This window comes from Lissotriton helveticus, chromosome 3_1 (genome assembly GCF_964261635.1).
Source record: "Lissotriton helveticus chromosome 3_1, aLisHel1.1, whole genome shotgun sequence".
Classification (NCBI taxonomy): Eukaryota; Metazoa; Chordata; class Amphibia; order Caudata; family Salamandridae; genus Lissotriton; species Lissotriton helveticus.
The window spans coordinates 1,662,954,058-1,662,980,838 of record NC_136061.1 but is presented as its reverse complement, the minus strand read 5'-3'; the positions used below and the strand labels follow the sequence as shown (position 1 = coordinate 1,662,980,838).

Genomic DNA, 26,781 nt, shown 5'->3' with positions numbered 1-26,781 from the left:
TTAAGAGTACCGGGAGCCGCTTTCCAGGTTTTGCCCTAGAGGTTGATGAATGCTCCTCACCAGGGACTTCTTTTTGAGGCCAACCCTCAGCCTGATTTGTGCTGGTGAGGTGTACTTGGGTAGACAGAAGATGACCCTATATGCTTTCAATTGTGTGCTGCCTAAGAGTTTAGCATCCCTACCACTTTGAAGCTCGCTGCCATACGTTATTGTTGGCATCATTTTGGCATACAACATCCAGAGAAGAGGGGCGAATGACGGTCTGTTTAATTTTAAACTCTATAGCGACCCTGCTAGTGCCAGGCCTTTCCTTTTGGTAGCGTCCATTTGTTGCACAAAGTTGGCAGCTTTGTCAACGATCACCCCTAGGTTTTTGTAGTCTGTAGCTGGCTGAATATGCTTGTTTACCCAGAACCATGCTGGGTGATTTGACCTGTTGCTGCCAATCGTCATAGTATGCGTTTTGACGGAAGTGACGGTTAATCAGTTTTTATCCGAATATTCCGGTGTTGTGTGGAGAAGGCACTGTAAGCCTCCCTTAGTATGACTGACTAAAATTATGTTGTCAGCGTACATGAGACTCGACAGCGCCAAGCACCCTAGCATTGTGGCATGGGAGTTGCAGGCGTTGAGTACCAGCATCAGGTCAGTAAAAAACAGATTAAACAATGTGGGTGCCAGGACACACCGTTGCTTGAGTCCTTTGCTTGTTGGAATTCGCCTTGAGAGGTGCTTTCCTCCTCCGTTTCACCTGCACCCATGTGTCCATGTGAAGAGTGATGAGCAGGTCCAGGAGAGTCCGGGGAATGCCCAATCATGCCAATTTGCTCCAGAGCCTTGCTCTGTCCATATGGTCAAATGCTGCCCTGTAATCAATGAAGCATAGAAGTGGCTGGTTTGAGGCTTTTGCCTCATCTATGAGCAGTGATATGGCTGAGATGGTGTCCTAACCGAGGTTTGGTTTAGTGATATTATTACTTTGTCAGTTGCTCACATTGAGAGTTCCTCTAGTAAGGTCCCTGCAAAACATTTTGCCTTACTGTCAATGAGGAAAATTAGGCAATAGTTATTTTGCATGATCCTATCCCCAGAGCTTGGAATTATGCTGCTGAGACAGATTTTATGAAAGAGCGGCTCTAATGCTCCTGCCCAGAAGTCCATATTATGCTTAAAGATTGCAGGGGAAATGCCATTAGGTCCCAGTGTCTCTTCTCTTCAGGATTGGTGGTTTGACGTACGATTGAATTTATTCTGAGTGACCTTGGGGAGTGGGTTTGGTCGATAGGTAACAGAGGAGAAAGTCTCCAAAGGGGTGTTTGACTGAGTGCTGGCTCCCACGTCTGTTGTGTATGGAGGGCAGTGCTGATTAAAGTAGTCCCCCTGGTACGTTGCCCAGGCATCTTCGGCTATGTGAGAGGTGATTGCCCCGTGTGAAGGGTATATGAGTTTATTGATTGTACCCCAGAATTACATACTGTCATTATACTTCATGCCTGCAAATAACTTTGCCCAGACCTAATCCTCTTGTGGTCTGTGGATGGTCCACTTCAGCTTTTTCAGTAATTTTTGCTGTTGTAGTGCACTTTGCATTGCGAGGTCCTGAAGTTCCATTGTAGGGACCTTAAAATGCTGTTTATAGATCTTTTAAGCTGCCTGAACTGAATCCTTTGTCCCTTTGGAATGCACCCAATCACGTTGGCTACATGGGAGTGATTTGTTTTGAGCAGTGCAGTGAAGGCCTCCCCCAGCTTGGTGGTAAAGGATTTTGCTGTCTGTTGAACCTCTGTGTTCACGGAATAACACCACTGCAGACTGAGATAAGTGCCCTATGGATGCCGGAGCGAACTTAATCCTCTTGTAGTTGAATGAGAAGACAGTGTTGGAAACTTCCTTCACCCTGTTGAATATTGGCATGGTTGCTAATAGGGTTGTCTCTTGCGGGCGACGATCGCCTCTCTCACTTAGGTGAAAAGAAATAACCAGTTGGAACAGTGGGCCGCTGGTGGATTGTATTCCTAAAACCTGCCTTTAAGAGCTCTTAGATTCAGGTGTTCCAAGTCGGCCAATTAGTCTGCTCCATCTTCATTGGGCAGCTCTGGTTGTTTCTTCCTTGCACCAAGATATCCCAGATTGGGGTTTGAGCTACCATAGTTTCATCTGGAAAGGCCCCAAGCAGGTATAATGTGAGTTCCCCACTGAGAAGGTTTACCGTTTCGCCCTTGCTTATTTGTAACACGAGCTGATCAACCAACTGCTTGGAAGCTTTGGTGTTGTGTTTCCGGTGGATATGTACATTGACGATTATTGTTTCAGTAGCCTCATTCTGAGGTGATGTGGTGATTTTGACTGCATAAATGAATAGCAAGGTGGTGTGCAGAGGGCTAGCTGAGGTGATTCAAGCTACTGAAACGTACATTGCCAAGCCTACCTGTAAGTGGCTGTACCTTGCCCTTTTGGCTGCAGGCATTGAAAAGCACATATATCCCTACAATTGATGTGGCTCTGACAGACAGGTTTCCTGCATCAAGATAATGTCATTATTTCTGATGTTGTAGAGAAAGTCTCAGTATGCTTGCGAGACGGCTGATGTTCCATGTGCATAGCTAAAGGGCATCTTTGAAGGGCATAGAATCTGCTGCCGATTCCATTGCCTGTCATCGGTTGCCCTATTGACAATGGATTGTTCTGGAGATCCACCTATGGTCAGTGACTGAATAGTTTGGCTCGATTGTATTCCGGCAGCTGCTGTGTGCATCCAAGGTGGTCCTCAAACTCCTTGGGGAGTGGCCCAGGGCTCCTTTTAAGACCGAACAGGTTTGGTTCAGCTTGCTCACTGGCCTTACCTGATGGTAGCAAAGGAGAGGGGTAGCCAGGTTTGCAGTATGGGGAGATGCTTATACCCCAATTCTCAAAGCTGCACTTCCTGCAAGACTTTTCTGTGCAATTGAGATAATTCTCCTGATTGTCTTGGTTACTTCCTCAGTGGGGCCCTCTTTTGCATGCCAGGGTTGTGAGATGGCTTGGAGTTTAGCGCTGTTGTAGGTCATGGCTTTGATCGCTGCTTCACAGGACCTTGCTGGTGGTGAGCCTTGTTCAGTTGAACATCTCTCAGGGTCCCCTGAGGATTCCCCTGGAAACTCTGCCATCCAGCTGGGTTATTCCATTGTTGTGTCCGTTTTTGGTATATTTTAGGCCTGAAGATTGGGTATATGTCTACTGTGTTATGGATGTTTTTTTTATTCTGGCCCTTCCTCCTTTGAAATGGCCTTTGCCTAGCATTTGTTTTTTATAGTGTTTTAGCTTCCGGGTGGACAGGGGTAGATCTCCTTCGACAGTTGTGTCTGGGCATGTCCTGAGGGCTGCCATGGCAGTTGGGTGTCCGGTTTGCGGGTCTTGGGGATTTGTACTGAGCAAGTAGTTGGAGAAGTTGGAGCAGGGACCTGTTCTTCGTTCGATTGTGTGTCTAGCCTTTTTTGAAGCCCAATGTGGTTACTCATTGCCTACTTTTATACACTGCTGAGCATAGAAGGTAGGGAGGATAATTTATCCACAATTGGACCACAGCTGCAACTGAGTTGTGCAGCAAGCAAATCGGATTGTGCCTATTTGAAGATTAACTTCAGATCCCCTAATTTCCCCATCGATGTCTGCAACAAAAACTGCCTAGGATTTAAGTATCGTCAGCTGAACGTTCATATTGTCCGATTGATATTGGAGCACTTCAACCAGTAGCTGCATTGCTGTAGTTTGTAGCAGAGATGCCCGGGCACTCTCCGTACTGGTTTAGTCGGTTCTTGGTCAGTCCTCTCTGCCTAGTTTAACATTTTTGCCTTCGGTTGAGCTAGAGGCCGCTGAACTACCTTGTGTGATGACTGTTAAGTCAAGGGCCAGGGGCGAGTCCTGTGAGAATGCTGTTAACATGTACTCCCATTGTTTCATGCCGAGGTATGATAGCGGACCATGCTCTTCCACTCGATTCCCTTTAATTTCCTCCTGATGCGCGGAGGATGAGTGATATAGTTTGTCATCATTTGGCAGAAGAGAGAGTTGTGAAATTGATCATGAGCTCAGAACCTTGGTTTTTGTAGGAGATGGGTTGTCCTCCTGGGTTATGGTTAAGGTCTCATTTAATTGGCAGTTCTGCAGCCTTATGCTGTGTCTTTTGTCTTTGCGTGCATCATATCCTTCTGTGATCCTTTTTTGGGGTCTAGGCATGAGAAGGACTGGGTCCCATGCAGTTATGATGGGGCGATGACCGCCACTGTAGGGTGAATCGGAGTCCGGGTCCTTATCATGGGCTGCAAGAACATCCGCCAGGAACGTTGGCCCTATTATTCTTAAAGTCAACGATGCCTGACCATTGTTTGGTGGACTTGTGGCAGTATCAGGGCTGGGACCCAACTGTCCTTCCGCCTTAGCGTTGGATGACTGGAGGGTGCTTCCCTATCTTGAGTGCTGGTTTCTAGTGGCAAAGGGTAGGCTGCAGGCCTTGGATGTTGCCGTTACTCGAGAAGAGGACTGAACCTGCGTCCTTCAAGAAGCAAAACGGAGTACATTTTTGGTTGAAATAAACTAGTGTTGCATTTCTTTTCGTTTACTGTTTCCTCGCCAGCATTGCTGCTTGTTGTTTCTTCTTTGTCTGACTCAATTTCTATATGCGAGAGGCCAGACTGCATTTGGGCATGCTTTGCAACCGATCGTGATTTCCACTTCGCTTTCCTGCGAAGGATTTGCTTGGGAGAGGCCTCCTTACTCGTCCTGACCTCTTTTGAAATTTGTTCTCTTGACTGCCGAGATCGGGGCCTGGTGGTCAATAGTCAATGGCCACTTCTTCTACTGGGCTTCGGCTCGGGCAGTTTGAGCACATGGTTGCCCTTTAGTTGGCTGTTTCTTTGGATGTGCCGACTACCACCCTCCACCCCTCCCTGCTGGTTCTTTCTTGTTGGGGGGAGGGGGAGGGGAAGACGAGCACGCACGCCTGGGGGGTAATGGGTGAGTCCGCGTAGGTGGGGAGAAGTGAAGAGAGTGTCGGAAAGTGGATAGGTGTTGGGCAGCACCAAGACCTGGCTTGGCCGCTTCTGCTCGCCTGCCCCTCCCCTTCTAGCATGTGACATTTTGCGTAGTTTCACTCATGCTGTGCTCCTGATACTCTTTTTGTCAGTTAATCAGTAGGCTGTCCTGTGATTATATGGCACTGCCACACCCCCTCTTTGTGTGTAATTGTTGGGTGGAGGGCACAAGCACACACGTCTAGGGGATTGAAGGCCAGGTCAGGCTGTTCCGTTGCCATAGCCTTGCTCAAGTGCGTTTTCTGTACTTTTCCAAGCTACCTCCCAAATTGCTCCAAAATTTCAAAGACTCCAGGGATGCTGTATGCTGCAGTTGTACCTTTTCACCTTAACTTGATGCAGTGTAGGGCCAATGTCAGGGAGCTTGCTGAGAGCTTTCTGGAATTTTGGCAGTATGCTGAAGTCCCTTCTTCTGTCTGCTCAGCCTCCGCACCCGGTCTGCGTGTGCCTTTTCTCATTCTCGATTGCTTGCCACTTTTCTCTTCCCAACCCTGCCGCTTGTTAAGGGAGCCAGAGCCAGAAGTTTGAGATGGCGGCGCCTGAGCTCCCAGTGTTTGCTGCCACGCCCCCTTAGCGCCACTCCACAAGAATACGCTGGGTGATTGGTTCTCTGCTGTCACCATTCTGAATCAGTGGAGCAGGCCGCCTTAAGGCACTGTTGGAGTATGACTTCCAGAAAAAAAAGACAAAGCCCCTTGATATAATCTCAGATCAGGTCGAACCTGGTTGATGTATCCAAACCGAGCTCCAGCATGGCCAGCCTGAAATCATGCCTAGTTCCCACCTACCACAACCATTGTTGCTTTGCAGAACTATTATCACTTAAAACTTTAAACATTCATATTCTGTTTCCCCTTATTGGATTTTTGTCATTTTAATGTCATTTTGTTCAATACATTTTACTCTTTGTATCTTAATTGGCATGGGATTTTTATTACGTTATGGTTTCACATTTTTAACAGTGTTGGTAATTCTAAATGGTTTACACAATTTCCTAAATTGAGCCTCTGTGCCATTCCTATCAGCGGTTGAGTTCAGAATTAAATATTGAAACCTTTAACTGGACCTTACAGGATAATGAATGACCTTATTACTTGTGCTGGAAAACTATCTACTCCAATTAATAATCCACTTTCTCTCATTGTCTATTTATACTAAATACATACATTAATAAAACTTCAAGGTCTACATTTTAACATTATATTGTGTCGCTACTGTTACTCCAACTCCAGCTCTTCCCCCTCTTAGCACTCTTCATCTTTTGTGTAGCCCTCCATTTTTCTTGTTCCTCTTTATTACCCATTTTACGGTGAGAGGAATACAACTGTTCTCATCCTTCCTCAGAGAAACTACAGTACACAGATGCCCAGCCGACCGATGCCTTCTCAAATGACAACATTCCGGTTTCTTTGGCGCCCTACCTTCTGGGTACCAGTTTAGCTAATATTGTTGCAGCTGGAGAAGGTTGAACAGGATGAGGAGTCGGACAAAAATACATGTCTGCAGCTTACATTTAGGATGACAGTCTTTAACAATTCAATGCGAATTGCATTTGCGGAATATTTTACAGATTCCTGCCACTAACTATAAATCTTAGTTTACTATAGGAGTTAAATGCAACTGAAGAGCTAACGGTAAATCATCATAGCATTCCTCAGTAAAACCAACAACAAAATGCACTAGAAGGTACATAAATACATAAAGCAAATAAAACCACAAAATCCAGCCATGGGTACGGACCTTGTGGAAACAGACAACTTACATTTTTGTAGGAACCCCACACAACCAATATAGCAACATTTTAATGCTTGCATAAAGGATACATATTTGAGAAAACTGAAAGCATGTTTCACTGTATGAGAGAAGAGAGAAAGTTAAATATTTAGTAAAAAGGCAACAAATCTAAATGTATGTGTTTTTTAGGAACATATCTGGGTTTAGCCAGCATCAAAAAAGGAACAATTTTGTAGACATTTGGGTGCAGAAATCACATAACTGTCAATTATACTTAGGTGAAAAAGGCATCACAGCAAATCCATACAAGTTAATATAGCAGGCAAATCCCACATCAACAAAACTAAAAAAAGAAACAGACGGTCAATGGACCTGAAAAACTAGTTATGAATTCATAACAAGTAAATATTACAGGTATGACAGAATCTCACATGCTCTTAACGAACATTTTCAAAGGAATAATAATTTGAAATCCAAGTAAAGTGAAGAATCCTAAATTTAATTGGTCATAAGATAGCATAAGAAAAACAAAGTGCATTTACCCATATTCAGGCAGACTCCAAATCTTTATAGAGGTTACATTAGAGATAACTGCTAGCTTACTTAATTCAATGTCATTAAAGTGTCATGCTCCAGACTTTAGAAGGGCTGATTTTCTAAACTGTGGCCAATGCAGATATAGACAACAAGCATCGCATATTGTGAATGCCTCATAGTTTAAAATGTTAACATGCAATCAAACCTTTTGGAGTCTATTTTAATTGCAACAAATCCCTCGGCGGCTGTTTTTGCAACATTCTCACTCGCCCAGCTTTCAGCCATCTGCGTCGATTGCTCATCATCACCTGCAAGAGGTAGCAGCTTATTATCACATCCAGGAGGCTGAAGTGTATAATTACCAATAAGGATCATGCTTATTAAAATGAGTTTGCCTATGATTAGGTAGACTTGCTATTTTTACAGTGGAAAACAGAATTGCACGTGTTAACCATAAAGACTCAATGTGTAGCATACTCCTAGAGATTACAATAAAAACACTAATTGGCACAGAAATGTTCTACTAAAGCACTGGTTGAAAACAAATGTTCGGCACATTTGCACATACATTAAAAGCTAAACACATCTGCTAAACATATATAGATCCAAAATACATTATTGGAAACGAAATGCACCACTGTATCCTTGGATGTATGCAAGACATTTCAATAGTATGTATGCTTGTGAATTAGAATCTCCCACTATGACGCTTTACGGTACTTCAAGGAAAAACAAATTGCTCTTGTTTTACATTCTAGCAAAGTGACATCAAGAGGCGTTGTTGTAGTGGTGTTTCATTACCCCGATATCTCACATGGCCTCGCTTTGCCAAAGTGGTGCTTCAATTTCTTGAATGAACTGTTAGCACTGATCGGGGTGAAGGAAGTGGAAGGATCTAATCGAGGCAAATAGTTGCTTTGCTATACTGGAGCAGAATAAGGGGCATTCTCAAATACAAGGGATGAAACACTTCTTCATAGCCCGAACCCTCATTTAAGGACTGTGCTTGTAAGTAATGCTCTGACCAGAAAAAAAGTAGGCACTGCAGGACACAGCTTGATAGGTGATGATCAGCATTCTGGTCATGTTGGAAAAGGAGCAAACTGAACACCAGAGTCTGATCCCACGGATGCGCAACATCCTGTGATTCTGGGCAAATCACTTAATCTCCCCGTGCCTAATAAAAACAAGCATTTGCAATGCAATAGGTCTCGCAGCATTAAAGTTTGAGTTACTGGCATTGTAAATGACAATGCTTTGCATTAATTTTTTTTCTTTAATTTGCAATTGGTATATAAACATTGTTTGTGAATGGTTAGCTGTTGCTTATGCGAGCATTGGAGAATAAGACACCATTGTACACTGGAACAAGAGACGGTGACCGCTAGGACAGGAGTCGCATGCAGTACACTGGGGCATTGGAAACGGACAGAATGGAGATGAGACACTGACATGTTCAATTAGGGAGACACTTATGTGCATTAGGATGGCAAGGCATTGAGTCAAGTGGCCGACATTCACTTACACTTGGGCACGGAAGACTGACTACACTCTAGGAGAGGAGACAGCACAGTACAGGGAGACAGCACAGTACAGGGAGACAGCACACTATAGGGAGACCCTGCTGTGACTATTTCATGCTTTTTGTCCTAACGAGCTGAAACTGGGCAATGAGACACTGACAGTGCAATGACGGGTATCAAGGACAGCACTGTCTGAAGGAGAGACTGTCACAGGGCGTTTAACAGGCACGAGCACAGAACAGTGTGACAAAGTATTAACAGGCAACACTGAAATTGTACTGGGGCAGGAAGAGATAGGCTAATTCAGAGACCGTAGATAGCGACACAGGAGACGCTAACGGACACTCGTGTTGATATACCGACATGCTCTGGCAGACGCAAAGAGACCCTGATATACGCACAGGGAGGATGGAACAGGGGCACTGTGACAGTGCACGGTAATGGGAAGTACTAACATGCTCAATTGGAGAGGAGACATGCTCGGTGACTGTTAAACACCGATGCGCTTTGGGACCGAGACTCCGTTCTTTCTGCCACAGGGCATGCCAATACCATGGAGACACAGACGTACACTGAGGCAGGTGGCACTGAAATGCACGCGGAGACAGAGGGACAGTGACAGGCAATGGCACAAGGAAGCACCAATACCCTCACTGGAGAAGGGAGACCCTTAACCATACTTTGACAGGGAGACACAGGAACAGGACAACAGGGCACGGGGATAGGAGAAAAGAATACACAGCGCCAGGAAGACAATGATGCACACTAAGACATGAGACACAAATGCACACTGGGACACGACACTGCAATAGCCGCAGTCATATACTGGTGACAGCATTTAAGCCAGGGCACGACCCGCCCCCCTCCTGCCAAAGCTGCTGCCATGAGGCAGGGGGGCAGAAGGACGAGACACACAGCCTGCACTGACGTCGGAGTACTCGAGGCAGCAACGTTACATCCTGCTATACTCCTGCCTTCATATCTGTATTCCTGAACAACATGACAACTCTGACAGCTAATGCCACATACGGGATAAGCAGACGTACAGGAGATGGGGATACATACGAGCCATGTGCGTTCAACAAGCCTCACGAGGGCCAGGTCCATCTACTATTCAAGAGGCCAAGAGACATCATCCGTGCACCCTCCTCTAACTGCCCCGCTTCTAAAACTCTTAGATATGTGTACATCCGGGGCTTGAAGTGGGCGGGGTATATAGCAGTAGCGATGGAAACACTCGTCTGTTAGAATTAAAAGCAATAAAAAGAAACACAAACTGGCATGATTACAAAGTCTAACACAGTAACCAAGACAAGACGTGAGACATGAGACACAAATGCACACTGGGACACGACACTGCGATAGCCGCAGTCATATACGGGTGACAGCATTCAAGCCTGAAGCGATACAAAAGGGGATGATGGACGGAGCGTTTGAGCAAATCAAACACTCACCCCCAGTCAACTGATCTGGGTTTAATCCATCACCATTCTTTAGCCCACTCAGCCACCCCATTTCAGACATGGCTATATGCCAATCAGTCTGACCCTGTGCCTCATGGGAACAGTCCAGCCCGAACTGCCAAGCCATGTCTTCCATGGACCGGAAACAAGCATCCTGGGACCGGTTTCGGATTCATAATCCTCATCAGCCAGGCTATCTTGAATCCAGTGGCCAAGTGAGCAAGGGACTCACGTCTGACCATACCCTGCCACCCTTAGGGCGAACAAAGCGATACAAAAGGGGATGATGGACGGAGCGTTTGAGCAAATCAAACACTCACCCCCAGTCAACTGATCTGGGTTTAATCCATCACCATTCTTTAGCCCACTCAGCCACCCCATTTCAGACATGGCTATATGCAAATCAGTCTGACCCTGTGCCTCATGGGAACAGTCCAGCCCGAACTGCCAAGCCATGTCTTCCATGGACCGGAAACAAGCATCCTGGGACCGGTTTCGGATTCATAATCCTCATCAGCCAGGCTATCTTGAATCCAGTGGCCAAGTGAGCAAGGGACTCACGTCTGAGCATACCCTGCCACACTTAGGGGGAACAAAGCGATACAAAAGGGGATGATGGACGGAGCGTTTGAGCAAATCAAACACTCACCCCCAGTCAACTGATCTGGGTTTAATCCATCACCATTCTTTAGCCCACTCAGCCACCCCATTTCAGACATGGCTATATGCAAATCAGTCTGACCCTGTGCCTCATGGGAACAGTCCAGCCCGAACTGCCAAGCCATGTCTTCCATGGACCGGAAACAAGCATCCTGGCGGTTCGGCTTGGCAGTTCGGCCTGGACTGTTCCCATGAGGCACAGGGTCAGACTGATTTGCATATAGCCATGTCTGAACTGGGGTGGCCGAGTGAGCTAAAGAATGGTGATGGATTAAACCCAGATCAGTTGACTGGGGGTGAGTGTTTGATTTGCTCAAACGCTCCATCCATCATCCCCTTTTGTATCGCTTTGTTCGCCCTAAGTGTGGCAGGGTATGCTCAGACGTGAGTCCCTTGCTCACTTGGCCACTGGTTTCAAGATAGCCTGGCTGATGAGGATTATGAATCCGAAACCGGTCCCAGGATGCTTGTTTCCGGTCCAGGGAAGACATGGCTTGGCAGTTCGGCCTGGACTGTCCCCATGAGGCACAGGGTCAGACTGATTTGCATATAGCCATGTCTGAACTGGGGTGGCCGAGTGAGCTAACGAATGGTGATGGATTAAACCCAGATCAGTTGACTGGGGGTGAGTGTTTGATTTGCTCAAACGCTCCATCCATCATCCCCTTTTGTACAGCATTCAAGCCTGGGCACGACCCTCTACAAACAAAAGGATGCGAAGGCTAGGGGTAGATCATGCTTAATGTTTCTTACCCGTACTACCCAACATTGATGATTCTTAGTACATTAATGATTCGGGTACAACAGTAAAAATACACGCAGGTACTTACAATAATTTTTTCTCTGCTCCCACAACACGAAACCGAAACCTTCCGTGGGGCGGGACTTCCGTCTTCGGAAGCCCGCGCACGCGCCCACGGATGGCCAGAGAAGCAGTGCTGGTGACGCGGGGCTCCCATGCCCGAGCGAGAGCCCCGCGGTGGCGGCTGAAGTCCGGAGTGGTGGTAAGTGGGCCTTAGTTGTAGAGGGGGAGGGGGGTCTCGGTGCACGTGTGTGTGTGTGTGTGTGTGTGCACGTGTGTATGTGTGCGACGGCGGGGGGGTCTCGGTGCACTCATGTGTGTGTGTCGGTGTGTTTGTGTGTGCGCGTGTGTGTGCGTGTGTGTATGTGTGCGACGGCGGGGGTGGGAGGGTTCTCTGTATGTGTGCGTGCGTGCATGGGCGCTCGTGTGTGTGTCTCTGTGTATGCGCATGCGTGTGTGGTGTTGGAGCTTCCCAGGAGACAGCAGCTGGCCACAGCGGCGCGTGCGCGTGGCCTGCTCCGATCGCCTCCTCGAAGAGGAAATGTGCGCGGCCAGGTGATGTCTCCTGGAAAGCTGCGTCGGTAACAATAGATCTCTGGCGAGACAGCGCTTCGTGCTGTAATTGCCACGAGACCTAATGAATGCGTCGTGATGTAACGTAACTGGGGCTCATGTAAAGCTCTCCGATACCCGATACCTTCGGGTCAAGTTCGCTCTATATAAAACTCAAAAAAAAGGTCACATGCCATCCTGAACTGCAAAGTCACTTGGATTCACCCTGTAAACAAACTTTACCTAAAGCAAAAATGTCTGTTGCCTGTAATGAGAGAAAGTAAGAATGCCTCTCAAAGAGAAACTTAAGGAGCTGCTTTCAAAGCCCTCATACTCTGATAACTGTATGGGGGCAAAGCCCTGCTCCATGGCATCCAAGAATCAAATTTGCAAATCTGGCTGACACGCTAACCACCTCCTGTGGCTTTTGGCACACATGCAGACAGAGCAACCTCAGATTGGAGGCAGAGAAGTGCAAAAAAGAAAAATAAGGAAACTGGTTATCCCTATTTAAACACCTGCGTTCTGGAATTACATCTTAGTATCCTTCAGAGCCGGCCCATCCCTGCTTTAATTTAGTAAAGATTTGAAGATGCACCTCCTTAAAAGAGCACTACATCACGATGAAATAAAAGTGTACTTCTCCTCCCACAATCCAACTGCCTCTTCAAAGGCAACTGAGCAGTGTTTGTACACCTGGCATGTGTTCAGACACAGCCTGGTCCTTGTGAGGCGATGTAGCTACTGCAGTTCAAACCTCCTGCAAAATTTGGAAATCTCGACAGCAATTGTGGCCTACATGCTATAAATATGTCATCTTTTATTAAATGCTTCACATCGAGAACTCTTGGGGAGTGCTTAGGCAGAAGCACACGTGCACTCCTGATTCCAGGTGGAGCCTTCTAGTTTGGCCGAGTCTTCTACAAGGACCAGGCACCAAACCAGTGAGAAGCCTGAGCTAGATTCTTGTATTTTTGGAATTTGTTCAACCTGATCTGAAGACAGATGAAATACTAAATATGGTGTTTTAAATTCATGGATCCTAATTACACCATAGGCTGTGGTGACATGAAAAGACAAAATGTTTGTGTCTAAAAGACTTGATAGACTTCTGGGTCTAATTTCCAATGGTGTGTGTTCAGCTATGTATGCATAAAAGGATCCCTGCTGAGATGCCAATTGCATGTTAGAATTCATGACATTTGCGACACAGACGGTAGATGTTGGTGCCAGAAAGACTCATAGTGATACTGTTAAGAGTGTATTTAAATTGGAAGCTAGTGCACGTCTTGTGCAGTAGTCTTTCACATTTCGTCTGAGTTATGTCCTGCTTAGCAGTCTTTTATGATACCAGGACTGTACACAGTGGTATAGGTAAATTTTCCATTATATCCAAGTCAACTGATGTGCATGTTAGATGAATCTAGGCACTCCAGAGTGGGAAAAACAGAAGCTGGACCCCAGAATACTCAGATAGGAAGGAGTTTCATCTGCGCCAATATTGTGGCATGACATTTTACAAACAGACAATTGAGGTCTAAGGTTTGTATGCTTTCCTGACAGAGATCATTACAGTAATCGGCATCCCTATATACCATAGCATTGTAACCAGAACTGGACAGCACTTGAGAAATCCAAATGTATTTAGGCATCTGGCATTTCCAGAGTGTTTAATGTGGATTCCTTTACAGCGGGATAGGATGGGATATTAACTGTCTTTTCTCTTTTCTAACAGCTGCTCTGCAAGTGGAAATAAAACCCATTTCATTTTCATGTTGTCTTTATTATTTTAGTTTGTTGTGGGTGCCCAAACCCCTCCCCACGGGGCATCAGATCGCATCATAGTTGTAAATATCTGATGGAAGTCATCTGGTCAGACTATTGTAGGGCTCACGCTCCCTCCTCAAACTGCGGGTATCCATGTTCAAACTGGGGTCGGCAGGGAAACAGCAACACACAACTCACTAATTTCCGCTTCTGGGAAGAGACGAGCTGTTTGCAAGAGTAACCTATGTCAGTCTAAGCAAGGCAAGGAGATAGATGACAGAGAGGGCCACTGTCCGAGGTTCTCCTGCAAGAACACTGGTACTTGAAATCACTGGTGCCCCGATGACAAGGCAGGTCCTTCTAGGCTTCAGACATGCTTTTGAGTCATGAGGTAATACACTGCAGGTGTGCCACTCTACCTAAAGGGGAGGAGGTGTTGTATGGCATTTTAGGACCCTAGTGTAATTTTCCCGATTCATGTCCTTATATAGGTATAAATCACCATATCCTTATATAGGCATAGAAATCATAACCATATTTAGACATAGCTCATGCAGTCCAAATACGGCATGGCTACTTCCACTAGTCCCGAAAATCCACAACGATTTCTTGGAAAACTCGGCTTCAGCAGCTAGGGACTTCCCCTTGCTTGAATATTATTGTCCAAGAACTCATGGAGTTTTAAAAGAACTGAGACTCTTTGATGACGTTATTATGTCCAACTTTACGTCAAACTCTGCACCTTCAAGGTATAAATATGCCCACACTTGCCATAGCAAACACACGGTGGCTTGGAGCAGTTCAACTATCTACTTGCCAGACGCACCCTGATACAGCAAGTGCCGAATGAAGCCGACCCTCCAGCAGACGCACTGAGAGAGACTCTGTCTTTTCTCTGGCCGAGAAATCCAGCTCCAGTGTTTCCAACCTACACTTGCGGGTTGTTGGGAAATCGAGTCCTGAGACTGACCTCCTTCATTCTAAATCAAGGTACGGAGCCGATTAGACCCTAGGAGAAATCTTGGATAGATTCTTGGCAAAAGAATACAGAACTTATGCTACACCACACTTACTTCTTCCCACGTACTAGACTTAGGTTAGGTACATCGGGGTAGGCATATTTTAGAAGCACCAGTTGAGTACTTTTTAGCCTTTGTTATTTATTTATGTATGTATTTATTTATGGTCTAGGAACCATACAATGCGTTTACAGTATTATTTTATAATACTCTTCTTACTGTACGCATTATACTTTGCAACCAGTATCACGATTGTAGCAGTTTATTTCTTCTGTTTGAGAAGGAAGACTGTTCAATAAATACTTTCATTGACAACGCCCGTCTCTCTATTTCTCTGCACCTCTGGTGAAACGAAGCATGCACGAATGACTGAGTAAAATATCTATCTATCTATTGTTTCCACGACTCTGAAGATCAGTTTTATCTTGGGGAAACAAAGTTGTCATGTTTATGCGGTTTTCAGAAACTAAATCCCTTCTTGTGAATTCGAGAACGTTTCCAGTGACCTCTGAGCTAGCTGGCACTCACAATTAAGTTTAATATATTCGATAGACACCTAGTAGACCTAAGTACTACATCACATCTACAGGATATATTATTCCAATGCGCACAGCCTATTGGGAATATAGGAACTACACTACAGAGGTTGGAGTGGAGGGGCAGCCACGGATGCAATTTTTAGTCACAGAAGCACAATATATGTTCATTGCTGATGGAGTCATTGAGGCTAATCACTACCTGGGCCCAATCAGCCTTAATTCTGGGTGCGGACATTTTCAGGCAATACTGTCTGTAACCCCCAAGGTTCCTCTATGCATTGCAAAACACCCCATTTCCGGTCCCTCTCACATACTTCAAAACAATAGACGCCGAAATCACAGCACTATTATGGGACGGAAAACCGGCCCGCATAGCACATTCCAAATTGATCCGCAGCTGGTACGATGGAGGGATTGCCCTGCCAAGTGTTAAACTGTACTACTGGGCTGCGCAACTAATGGTGGTCAATCAGTGGCTGCATGCCCCGCAACATGATCCAGCTTTCAGTCTAGATAGGACTATCCTCCCCCCAGATCAACTTATGAGGGCTCTTTACACTAACAAACGACGTCACACATTCACAGGCCCGACGGCCCACACAATTAAGATCTGGCACACGGCTCAGAGGGCCTTAGGTTGGGAGGGAGTGCTCACACTAGCCACACCGCTCTGGGACACACGTCGTCTAGGTACCTTAGTGAATACTAAGGGTTTTAGGCAATGGGACCTCATTGGGATCTCCCAAATAGGTGACTTGTGGATAAGGGGGGAGATCATCACCTTTCCAGCCCTGCAAGAAAAGTACGGAATGGCGGATGCTGAAGAATACCGCTATGCAAAAATCAAGCATGCGTTGCAGGGGGCCATTCCACCAGGTACGACACTGGCTGAATCCTCCCCCCTGGAGGACAGACTTCTCACTGACCACCTAGATAAGAAGGCTATCTCGCTCACATACCGCGAGCTCATTAACAATCTCCCTGACCCCACGGTAGTTTTCCGAAGCAAATGGGAGATAGACCTAGGAGACATAGATGATGAAGACTGGTTGTATGCACTAGCATCGGCACGAGAGGCCTCTATACCGTAACGCTTAAACTCGTACAGTTGAAGGCACTGCACAGAATATACTATTCCCGCACGCTTCTGCACAAGCTAGGTCGCATCCCAGACTCGAACTGCCTCCGGGGTTGCGGATCCCCGGGTACATACTTTCACATACTATGGGATTGTCCCCGAATACAATCATACTGGGCCGAAGTTCTATCCGAAATCTTTGAGGCGCGTGGGGTGGAACTACAGAGCGAACCTAGGTGTTGTTTATTAAATATTTGGTCACCCACAGATCTGAATCGAGGTTTACAGACCTGGGCGACGCTGGGTCTGGCCCTGGCAAAACGGAACATTGCTATGAGGTGGGGTTCCGGACTGACACCCTCGTGTACACAATGGGGGAATGATATGGATGCAGCTATGGTAGCGGAAAAGGCAGTTTATACGCATAGGGGCTGTCCCAAAAAATGGTCCAGAGTCTGGGGAAAATGGAACGAATATCGGGGAAACTTATGTGAACCTCCGCAAGATCTGTCTGAGACTGAGGCAACGCCATGATGGGATACACTTAGAAGATTAACGTCATAGTGGGTATATGATATTATGTGAAGTGAAACGATAAAGGTCTATCATTGTTACTTATATCAATGGTTACGGAAGGGATGGGTCTCCAACCATGAGAGGCCTTGAGCACACCCATGGGGGAGGGTTCTTTCCAGTTTCAATTGCTCACATATAGCAAACGACTTACGCGAATAAATGGCAGGTACTGTTCGCTCTATGATATGCTGTACTATGTAACGAGAAGGAATTGATGTATGTATATGCAGACTCAAAATGATTCATACCTGTATGGTGTAACATAATGAAAAGCCAATAAAATTGTTATACAAAAAAAAAATACTGTCTGTAACCATTGATGTTCATGACTGCTACAGGTCACACAGGCTCATTAAGGAATAGGGTAATTAATGTGAACTACTTTATGGGAACATTAAAACTCCTTCCTGATTAGGCCACTCATGTTTATTTCAGCCAGGGACTTGTTAGTTGCTCAGTGGAGCCTCATTAATGCCAACGTCGATTGGGGTTAAATTCGGACAGACAACATTAATCATAATGAAAAGATGGGTTTAAACAACAATCAACGGAATACACAGGAAGAAATGTGTCAGTTAAGGTTGATGCTGGCTATAATTAAACACCTAAAGAGACAAGAAATGTGCCTATTACGGTAATAGTTTATTCTTAACTACCCCCACCATCCAGTAATGTTTTCACACATACAGTAACACACTGTATCATCTACAGTATCATTAATGATTACACTGAGATGGAATCCCACTCTGAAATACAAAATAGAGGAAGACATCTTGCAATACCGAACTACAGTCATCCAATATCATAAGGATTTTTAATGACACAGGGTAAAAGGTCATGAAACTCCTAGAGATCAAGTCACACAAAGAAACAATTGTGGAACTAAAAATTGAATTCACGTCTCACTCCATAAACACAATGACTGAATCATTCAAACTCTTCATGCCCAGTGATATGTTCCATGTCTTACTCATATTTTCCATCATTAAGAATAAGTAACGTTATAGTGATTAATTAAAACTATTAAGAATGCCAACAGTAAACTTACGAATGCATATAAATGTATTGGAATAAATATCTAAAATTAATCTAAAGGTTAAAAAGTTAGGCTGAAGTGGAACGGAGTTAAGGAGATTTTTAAAAACAGACTGTAGGAATTTAGCATAGTTTAGTAATAGCCTTTGCATTCAAACAGAGCCTTGCTGCTTCCTTGCATGTGGTTAGTGTAAGGTAATACTTCTTTCTGCATGATCACCCCCAAAGTTTTGTCTGATGCTGCTGATTTTTCGACTCAGAGTGTGCGAGGCCTGCTAACCAGAACTCAGAGCAAGCATTCTTACCCTGAAGAGTGTATATGTGATTGGCTTATTGCCAATCTGCATAAATTAACTCATTTATAAGTCCCTAGCATATGGTACCAGGGAAACTTAGGACCTGTAAGTTAAAATGCCGCTAATGGGCTCTAGCACTTATTGAGCTTCCAGGAGTGTGACAAAGTAAAGCATGTCTCCTAGCTTGCCATCGCTGACTCGAAGAGCAGTTTTAAACTGCTAAGTAGACTTTGCCATTTAAACTAATGACACAGTCCAGACCTTCCACTTTAATAAATATATATCTCTGCAATGGACCCAGTGCCCCCTTCGTACTTCAGAAAAATTGAGTCCCTCCAGCGGCAGCTTCTTTGGGAAGGTAGGCCACTGATGGAGCGAGATAGAAAACAAAATTTTGTTTAAACTCGCAAAGTCACATTTCCATAACATGAATAAAATTATTAATGATTTGTGATATGTCGTGCTAATACAACTTAGATTAAACTTTACACGTGGGGGGACTAACATGTGTGCTCATAAACGTGCATAAATGTTGCATCTTTTTGTTCGTGCAAAATAATAAAATTAATTTATTGTTTTCGTTTTTGTCATTACTAACTGCTGCAAACTTAAAAGAAGCATGTGCTTGTTTTGCTTTTCCTTGTCTGTGTGATGTCATTTCTACTATTCTAGGTGCATATGGGTCTCATAGAAAAACGGAGACTGGTAAATATAAACGCTGCTTTATTTGTTTGCATTAGCTAGGTAACATTTTGATTAATCGGGTGGGTTAATTAATTAGTAAACCATGGGGTGGATACAGAATATACTTTATTTCTTACATTAATACTTTTCTTGTGTTTGTTTTATACTAGAAATCATAAGTTGCCTGCTTTTGAGGCCTAGTTATTTGAGCCGCAGAAAAAGAGCTGATCTATAATTCTGCAGAAAGTCACGAGACGCCCATTCTGAATTAAAACGTTTATTGAAGCTGCATTCACAAAGCAAAAACTGATGAGCTGACATCATTCTGTCGGACATGGCCAAGGTCGAAAATGAACTTTTTGTCAGTCCTTAACTTGGCATCCGCGGAAGTTGCACTGAAAGACTATGGAAGCTGCGAGGATGACTTAATACAAAGTTGCAATCGCAGGAAGCTTTTGGCTTCACGTGGAAGAGACAATGGTCTTTGTAAGACATGATTTTGTGGAACTTTTTAAGAATCGGGTGACATGTCACTTGTCACTCTCAACCAATGGGACGTCGTAGATTTCTGAAAACTTTCCTTTGCTAGTTTAGTTAGCGTAGAAAGGTATAAAAAGTCATGCCCTTAGGGTTGGGCTGGCTGCTGCTTTCTGACTTTCCGATGAGGGTGATGTGCTGCTGGACTTTGCGTGGAGCACGTAAGAATCCTCAAAGATCTTTTACTTTAATTTCTGTCTATTTAGCTCAGTTAGGGAAATAGGTTTTAGAAATGCTAAACTTTATATAATTTCTTTAAATTTGATTCAATTGCTTAAATTGTATTTTTCCATATTTCTTACCATCATGCTTGCTTTATTGCAAATAAAATTCATTTATAAAACTTACAACATATATACCATAATTTAGAAAATAAAATCTTACTTTTGACAAACAAGCTGGTCTTGATTATTTAGAAGTATAGGTTACCATTAGCTAGATCACGTCACCTATGGTGGTCGTTTAAATGGTTGGGTTTTATTCTAATGACAATATTCTTTCTGCAAATGTATAAATATGTATATAGTGTGTAGATAATGTGTATATAGATTTATTCTGACCACCTGATTCAGTAGGCCCAAAATATATCAGGTTCATAAATGGGTCCTTATTTAGTATAGAATTTTGTTTATAGGTTATGAAGTTGGGTAGCGTAGTTTATGATATATTTTCTATAGCCCGCTGGATCAATTCTCTGGTAGCAGAAATTGATGGTTGCTAAGAGGTAACCAAGGTAATATGTTGGTTGCTAAGGGTTGCGTCATGGTATGGAAATAGGATCGATGTTTTAACAAATGTTAAGTTCGTTTTTCGTGCCTATCTGTAAGCTATACCGGTATAGATTGTGTGACGAGAAATTAGTCACGCAAGCCATCTGTTCAGTTTGTAGTGATATCGCCGAGTATCACAAGAGGTATCGCCGTGTACCATAGTGTTGTCGCCGAGCAGCACAGTTTTAGGGCTAGGTCTGAATCTTGTATAGTGAGGATTTTCTAAGAAATCAAAGCAGCATGAGAATAGGGACAAAGCGCCTTCCATAAAACTCACTGTGATGAGAGTATTAGTTATATCCGAGCTTGAGTGAAGGGTAAAATTAACGTCGGTGCATGATTATCTATAAACAGGTTAGAGTCCTGTACGGGTACATGTTTCATATCTATAAACAGGTGAGAGCCCTGTATGGATAACGTCGTTATTTTGCTAACGGTGCATGAATTCTATAAACAGGTGAGAGTCCTGTACGGATTTCATGTGTGTTTGAATTTAGGGAATTTTCCGTGTAAAAGTGCGAGTTTGAATTGTATTTTATGTTCAAGTGGAACTCTTAGAACTTTCACTTCGCGGTGGGTTCAGAGCAAAGCGAGTTCATAATTATACGTGTTAGAAGGGTGGGGTAAGGTTACTCTACTGACAATTGAATATTATCCTTAGTGTGAATAGCGCCGTCTATTCCGAAGTGTGGATACTTGAATGTATGTAAACTATCCTAATTAGTGAAACGAACAGATGTCGTCTTTACCAGACTTTGGGGGCATCTTGCACTTACCGGGTGACAGCGCGTGTGGTCCCCAGCCGCCGCAGGCAAACGCGGCCGCTGGGTAGAACTACACTACCCAGGATCCCCTGGGACGCCGACTTCCGTGCTCCCCGGACTTCCGCGCCTGGAGGCGCTTAAATCCCAGCAGCCCCTCCGGTGGAGCGGGGCACTCACCAGACTTTGGGGGCATCTTGCACTTACCGGGTGACAGCGCGTGTGGTCCCCAGCCGCCGCAGGCAAACGCGGCCGCTGGGTAGAACTACACTACCCAGGATCCCCTGGGACGCCGACTTCCGTGCTCCCCGGACTTCCGCGCCTGGAGGCGCTTAAATCCCAGCAGCCCCTCCGGTGGAGCGGGGCACTCACCAGACTTTGGGGGCATCTTGCACTTACCGGGTGACAGCGCGTGTGGTCCCCAGCCGCCGCAGGCAAACGCGGCCGCTGGGTAGAACTACACTACCCAGGATCCCCTGGGACGCCGACTTCCGTGCTCCCCGGACTTCCGCGCCTGGAGGCGCTTAAATCCCAGCAGCCCCTCCGGTGGAGCGGGGCACTCACCAGACTTTGGGGGCATCTTGCACTTACCGGGTGACAGCGCGTGTGGTCCCCAGCCGCCGCAGGCAAACGCGGCCGCTGGGTAGAACTACACTACCCAGGATCCCCTGGGACGCCGACTTCCGTGCTCCCCGGACTTCCGCGCCTGGAGGCGCTTAAATCCCAGCAGCCCCTCCCGCGTCGCGGGAGCGCGCGGGGCCGCGCCGGGCTAAGCCCGGGCAAAGGGCGGGCCCTCTGTGGCCCTCAGAGGCACAAAGAGGATGGGACGGGCCACCACTCTTGGTCCTAACATTAGAGGTACAGAGTCACCATACAGTTTACTTCTCTATGTTCCATTGTCTAGTCTCGTCGATGGGCCATTCTTAGTCATCCGATGATGTCTTTTTGGGAAGAGCTCAATGTCGTGTGCGGAACTAACTATGTCCCTGATATATTAACTCCCCCCAGACTGGGCAAAGACATAGATCTCATAAACTGTACCACCCAGATTGTGCCTGCATCCCCTGATTTAATGCAATTCAACAATGAGGAAATTCCATTAAATGTTAATCTAATGTGTCGTAGCTCTCCATCCCTCCCTGCCAATCAAAATGTATTAACGCCACATAAAGCTGGGTCTACGTTAAACAATCCTGTTTCCCCCTCTCAATCGACCCTATTGGCCGATTTTGAGCGATTGTTGAATGCTGCTTTGTTACCCCTGGTCACTAAAATTAAGGAGTTGGGAGACAGGTTGACCAGTGTTGAATTATTAGTAAAAAGGTCTTATCCACCTACTGTAAATTCTGCTGTTTCCCCTCGTTCCACGCTCTGCACAAACCCGGACAAGCCTTTTCCTATTGAACTCAGAAAAGCACGATCAATTGACCCTGCCCTGAGTATACCCTTCCCAAGGGGCCATAATAACGCTCCTAACCCCACTAGTGCCCCTTTTAAAGCCCCTAGATATCCTCAGCCAAGAAGGCATAGAATTAATTTACCCCCTGAAGCTGCCCCCTACGTGTCCGTTCTTTCTGGGGTGCCTGAACTTGGTCAGGGAAATCAGGAAACAACCGAGGAGCTGCTAAATAAGACCATCTTTTGGCTTCACAACAATAGACCGCTGCCGCCCGCCCTAGATGGCGGAATTGTGAGCGTCAGGAGGGTGGGGTGGTTAGGCAGACTGCCTAAAAACATTTCGGGAGATCTGATATTGATCAGATTTAAACACAGGAACATTGTCCCTTTTTTAAGATTTTCTCAACCAAAACCCGGTGATGCCCTTATTTCTACTTGGGACTTGTTCGATTTTTACCCGGGTCCCAGAGTGATGAACAATAACAATTGGTGAAAGGGGACTCTGGCCACCATGTGTTTTACTCAGACATGTAAAATGGAAAAAGATGTCATTTTGTCTTAATGCATCAAGGACTAATTGATTGCTCCTTCTTTAGCTATCACTCTAAGTTTGGTTTTCCAGATCTTGCTTTTTAATTGGTTACCATTTATTTATTTTATTGAATTGACCAAATTCTTTGTTTTAAATTATTTTTGTAATTGTAATTGTATGTTTGTATGATATTTTATGAAACTCTTCGCTTATATGATATTTCATTGCTGAATATCGAATAAAGCATATTTTGAACCTTTGAACCTTTGATGTCGTCTTTATAGTCATTGTTAAGAATTAATTTACACTGAAAAATGTTCTTAAAATGGCGCTGTGAAAAGATTTTGTGAAGGAGGGGTAAGCGCCAGGAGTGAGAAGCGAAAAACCGCAGCTGCTGTGTACGTCACAGAGCCGCGCTGGGATTGGGTGACCTACGTCACAAGCTGTATTCTGATTGGCTCCTGAGTCTCTGACGGCCTGTGAGCTGATTGGTCCTTCGAAAATTCTCCAAATTTATTGGTCGAGCTGAAAAGTGACGTAGCTCAACTGCCATTGGCCTGTTGGTGTGTTTCGCGCACGGATTGGTTGTTTTGCGGAACATCCCGGAAATATTTTACGAACGTTTTTGTGAATTAAATTTAACTTTTAAAAATGAGTTATCATTTTAAACATGTTGAGAAAAAGACAACATTATTTCAGAAATTTAAGAATTTATTTTCACCTGACAAGAAAATCGAAACGCGAGGTGGTAAACTACTTCATAAGTATAAAACACCTGCAGCGTACATGGAAGGTGAATACGGATATCATACTGTCTTATGGTTCGACAGTTGGAAACGTTATACTAAAAACGATGGTGTTTTAGCTTGGCCTGATGATGGTTCATTTAATGTAAGAGTTTTAAGAAACTTACGAGAGAAAATGAATGCTCTTGTTCCAAAACCGAGACCAACTCAATTTGAAGCTTTAGTTGAGTGGGAAGACGAGATGTATCAGTTACAAAGAGAAGCTAGTGGAATTAAAAGACCTTCTAAAAATCCATCATGGAAAAGAGAAACTCATGAAGATAGATTGCGAATGTGGAGACAGGGAAACATGAGTGAAGGATTATATTTAATTCATGAAATGGTAATGGGTTCTCCTACAGGGAAATCTATGGAAAGTGAATCTGAGGATGCAGTTATGGAAGAAATATATACAACTGCTAGAAAGAAACAGCCAAATCAGCCTTTGAGACCTCCTAGATCATGGTCTACTCCGGTGGTTTCTACTGAAACTTCACCGAGTGCACCTCCAATTAGCGAAGCTCCTAAACTTTACCCAAATAATAGTGAAATCGCTGAAACTCCTAGAAGATCAGAATTTGAGAATGCTCGAAATGAAGGTAGACATTTTACAATGACTCCAAGAGCAAGGGAACCTCCAAAAGATTATGCAAGAGAGACAAGAAATGTTGAGGATGTTGATTATAATGAATATTTAAGATCTAAAGAAGAATTAATTAAAAGAATGACAAAAGGCATGGAAGCTGTCACAGTTCCAGTAACAATAGGTCCTGTTCAGCCTGTATTTGATCAAAGAGATACAAACAAAAATGGATTAACTATTCCTTTAAATACAGAAACTCAAAAGGCTACTGAAAAATTTTATACAGACTTGACTGAATTAAACACTTCTAGATCGAGAATGCCTGATTTAACCTTTAATGAGGATTTATCTCCAAAAACACCAATGGGTGCTATGTCAGATGTAGGAAGTCCTGAAGTTAGGGTAACCACACCAAAACTTGATGTGGCCAAATTAAAAGCTAATATTGAAGAATTAATAATTGGAACAATTGGCCCAGATAGTTTAAATTACTATCGGGATGATGAACTACTGTTCATTTGCAAAAGCATTCAGTGGAAAACGAAAAACAAATACGATCAATTAGAGGATCTAGCTGCAGAACTTGAAATCGATGTAAGTAAACAAAAGAATTTTGCAAAGCATTACAGATTAGACTTTTCAGAAAGTGACATTGAGAGTTTGAACTCAATGGGAAGAATAGTTCACATTAAAGATTTGATTGTCTATATCAAAAAGCTAGGAGAACTGAACAAATGGAGAGTGAAATGGACGAAAAGGAAGGAAGATGAAAGATTGGAAAAATTGTCAAAACAATTTCCAATGAGGGAAGTCGCAGGTGGAGGATATGTTCATGTCCCATGGTCAAGACAGGACATTCTATTATTCACAAATGACTTTCCAAAATTGAGGGAGAAACCAGTTGAGTGGTACAGGCAAGTCGATAGATTTATCAAAGTGTCAAAAGTTCTGTGGATTGATTTAGATGGATTTTTTGACATTGTAGTTCCATCTGATCTTTGGACAGAATGTAAAATATCTATTAGTTGGCCAAAAGCAGAACCTGAGCGAATTAAAGAAACAGGTGCCCCAAATCCACTTGTAATGGATTTTTACGAGAAAGTAATTGTTTGGATGAAAAACAAAATTCCACCCAAAGAAGTTGATTGGGTTAAAATAGAAAGAACAGAACAGGAAACAAAAGAATCAGTTCATTCTTTTTATGAAAGACTATTGTTAATCTTTAAACAATACAGTGGTTATGAAAAATTAGATGAAAAAGACATGAGTCATTTTATCTATAGATTTGTTTATGGACTAAAACCTGAAATTGGAGAAATGATCAGAACTAGTATTGTCGGATGGCAAGCACTATCTGTAGATGATATTCTAAGAAAAGCAAAATATTGTAGCGATGAATTAGAAGTAAAACAGAAGAAGCTGAAGGAGAAAGCCATGTGGGCTCAGGTAAAGGTGGCTGAGCAACAGATTGCCAGCATGGGAAACAAGAACACTAATTTTGTTCAAACTGGAAATACAAACCAGATACAAGGAAAGTTTAAAGGTAATAATTTCCCAAAGAAATTTAGCCCAAAGATAGAAGAGCTGAAACAAAGATTACCTTGTTTTAATTGTGGCGAAATTGGACATTGGAGGGACGAGTGTCCTCATCCTCCTAGAAACTCAAAGAATCCCTTATTGAATCCACAGATGCAGAATGGTGTTAACCTGCAGCAACAGCTACAGATGCAACAGGGGTTAAATGAATTTAATATTCAGCGACAGTTACAACAACAGCAACAACAACAGGTGAATAATCGTCAAGACCAATTGCCACAACCACCTTTTCCGAATTGTGGGGGAGTTCAAAAATATAATCCAAACGTGGGATTTCAGGGATGTGAACAGGTAATAAAACCACAAAAACAGCAAAAGCAGCAAAAGGTTCAAATGCAAAATGCTTCACAACAATTTTTATTAACAGAAAGTCAAAACAGTGATTCTGATGATTATTGCTGACGGTGCCCGAGAGAGGAGGAAGAGTGTGTTGTTGGAGCCACTCTTGAGGTTGACCAGTCTGGTCCTTATGTAAACGGGAAAGT

General features: G+C 44.2%; 1 protein-coding gene across 2 annotated transcripts in view; it reads right to left on the bottom strand.

Annotated features, from left to right (window-relative positions):
- The window catches only part of UBXN4 (UBX domain protein 4), a 230,193-nt gene that overhangs the window by 175,161 nt on the left and 28,251 nt on the right, over nucleotides 1–26,781 (bottom strand). For both annotated transcript variants that reach the window (XM_078682452.1, XM_078682453.1), the window contains exons 2-3: nucleotides 7,546–7,648; nucleotides 6,893–6,921 (exon numbers count right to left, since the gene is read on the bottom strand). In XM_078682452.1, coding sequence (XP_078538578.1) covers nucleotides 6,893–6,921; nucleotides 7,546–7,648 — 132 coding nt within the window. The remainder of the gene's footprint in view (nucleotides 1–6,892; nucleotides 6,922–7,545; nucleotides 7,649–26,781) is intronic.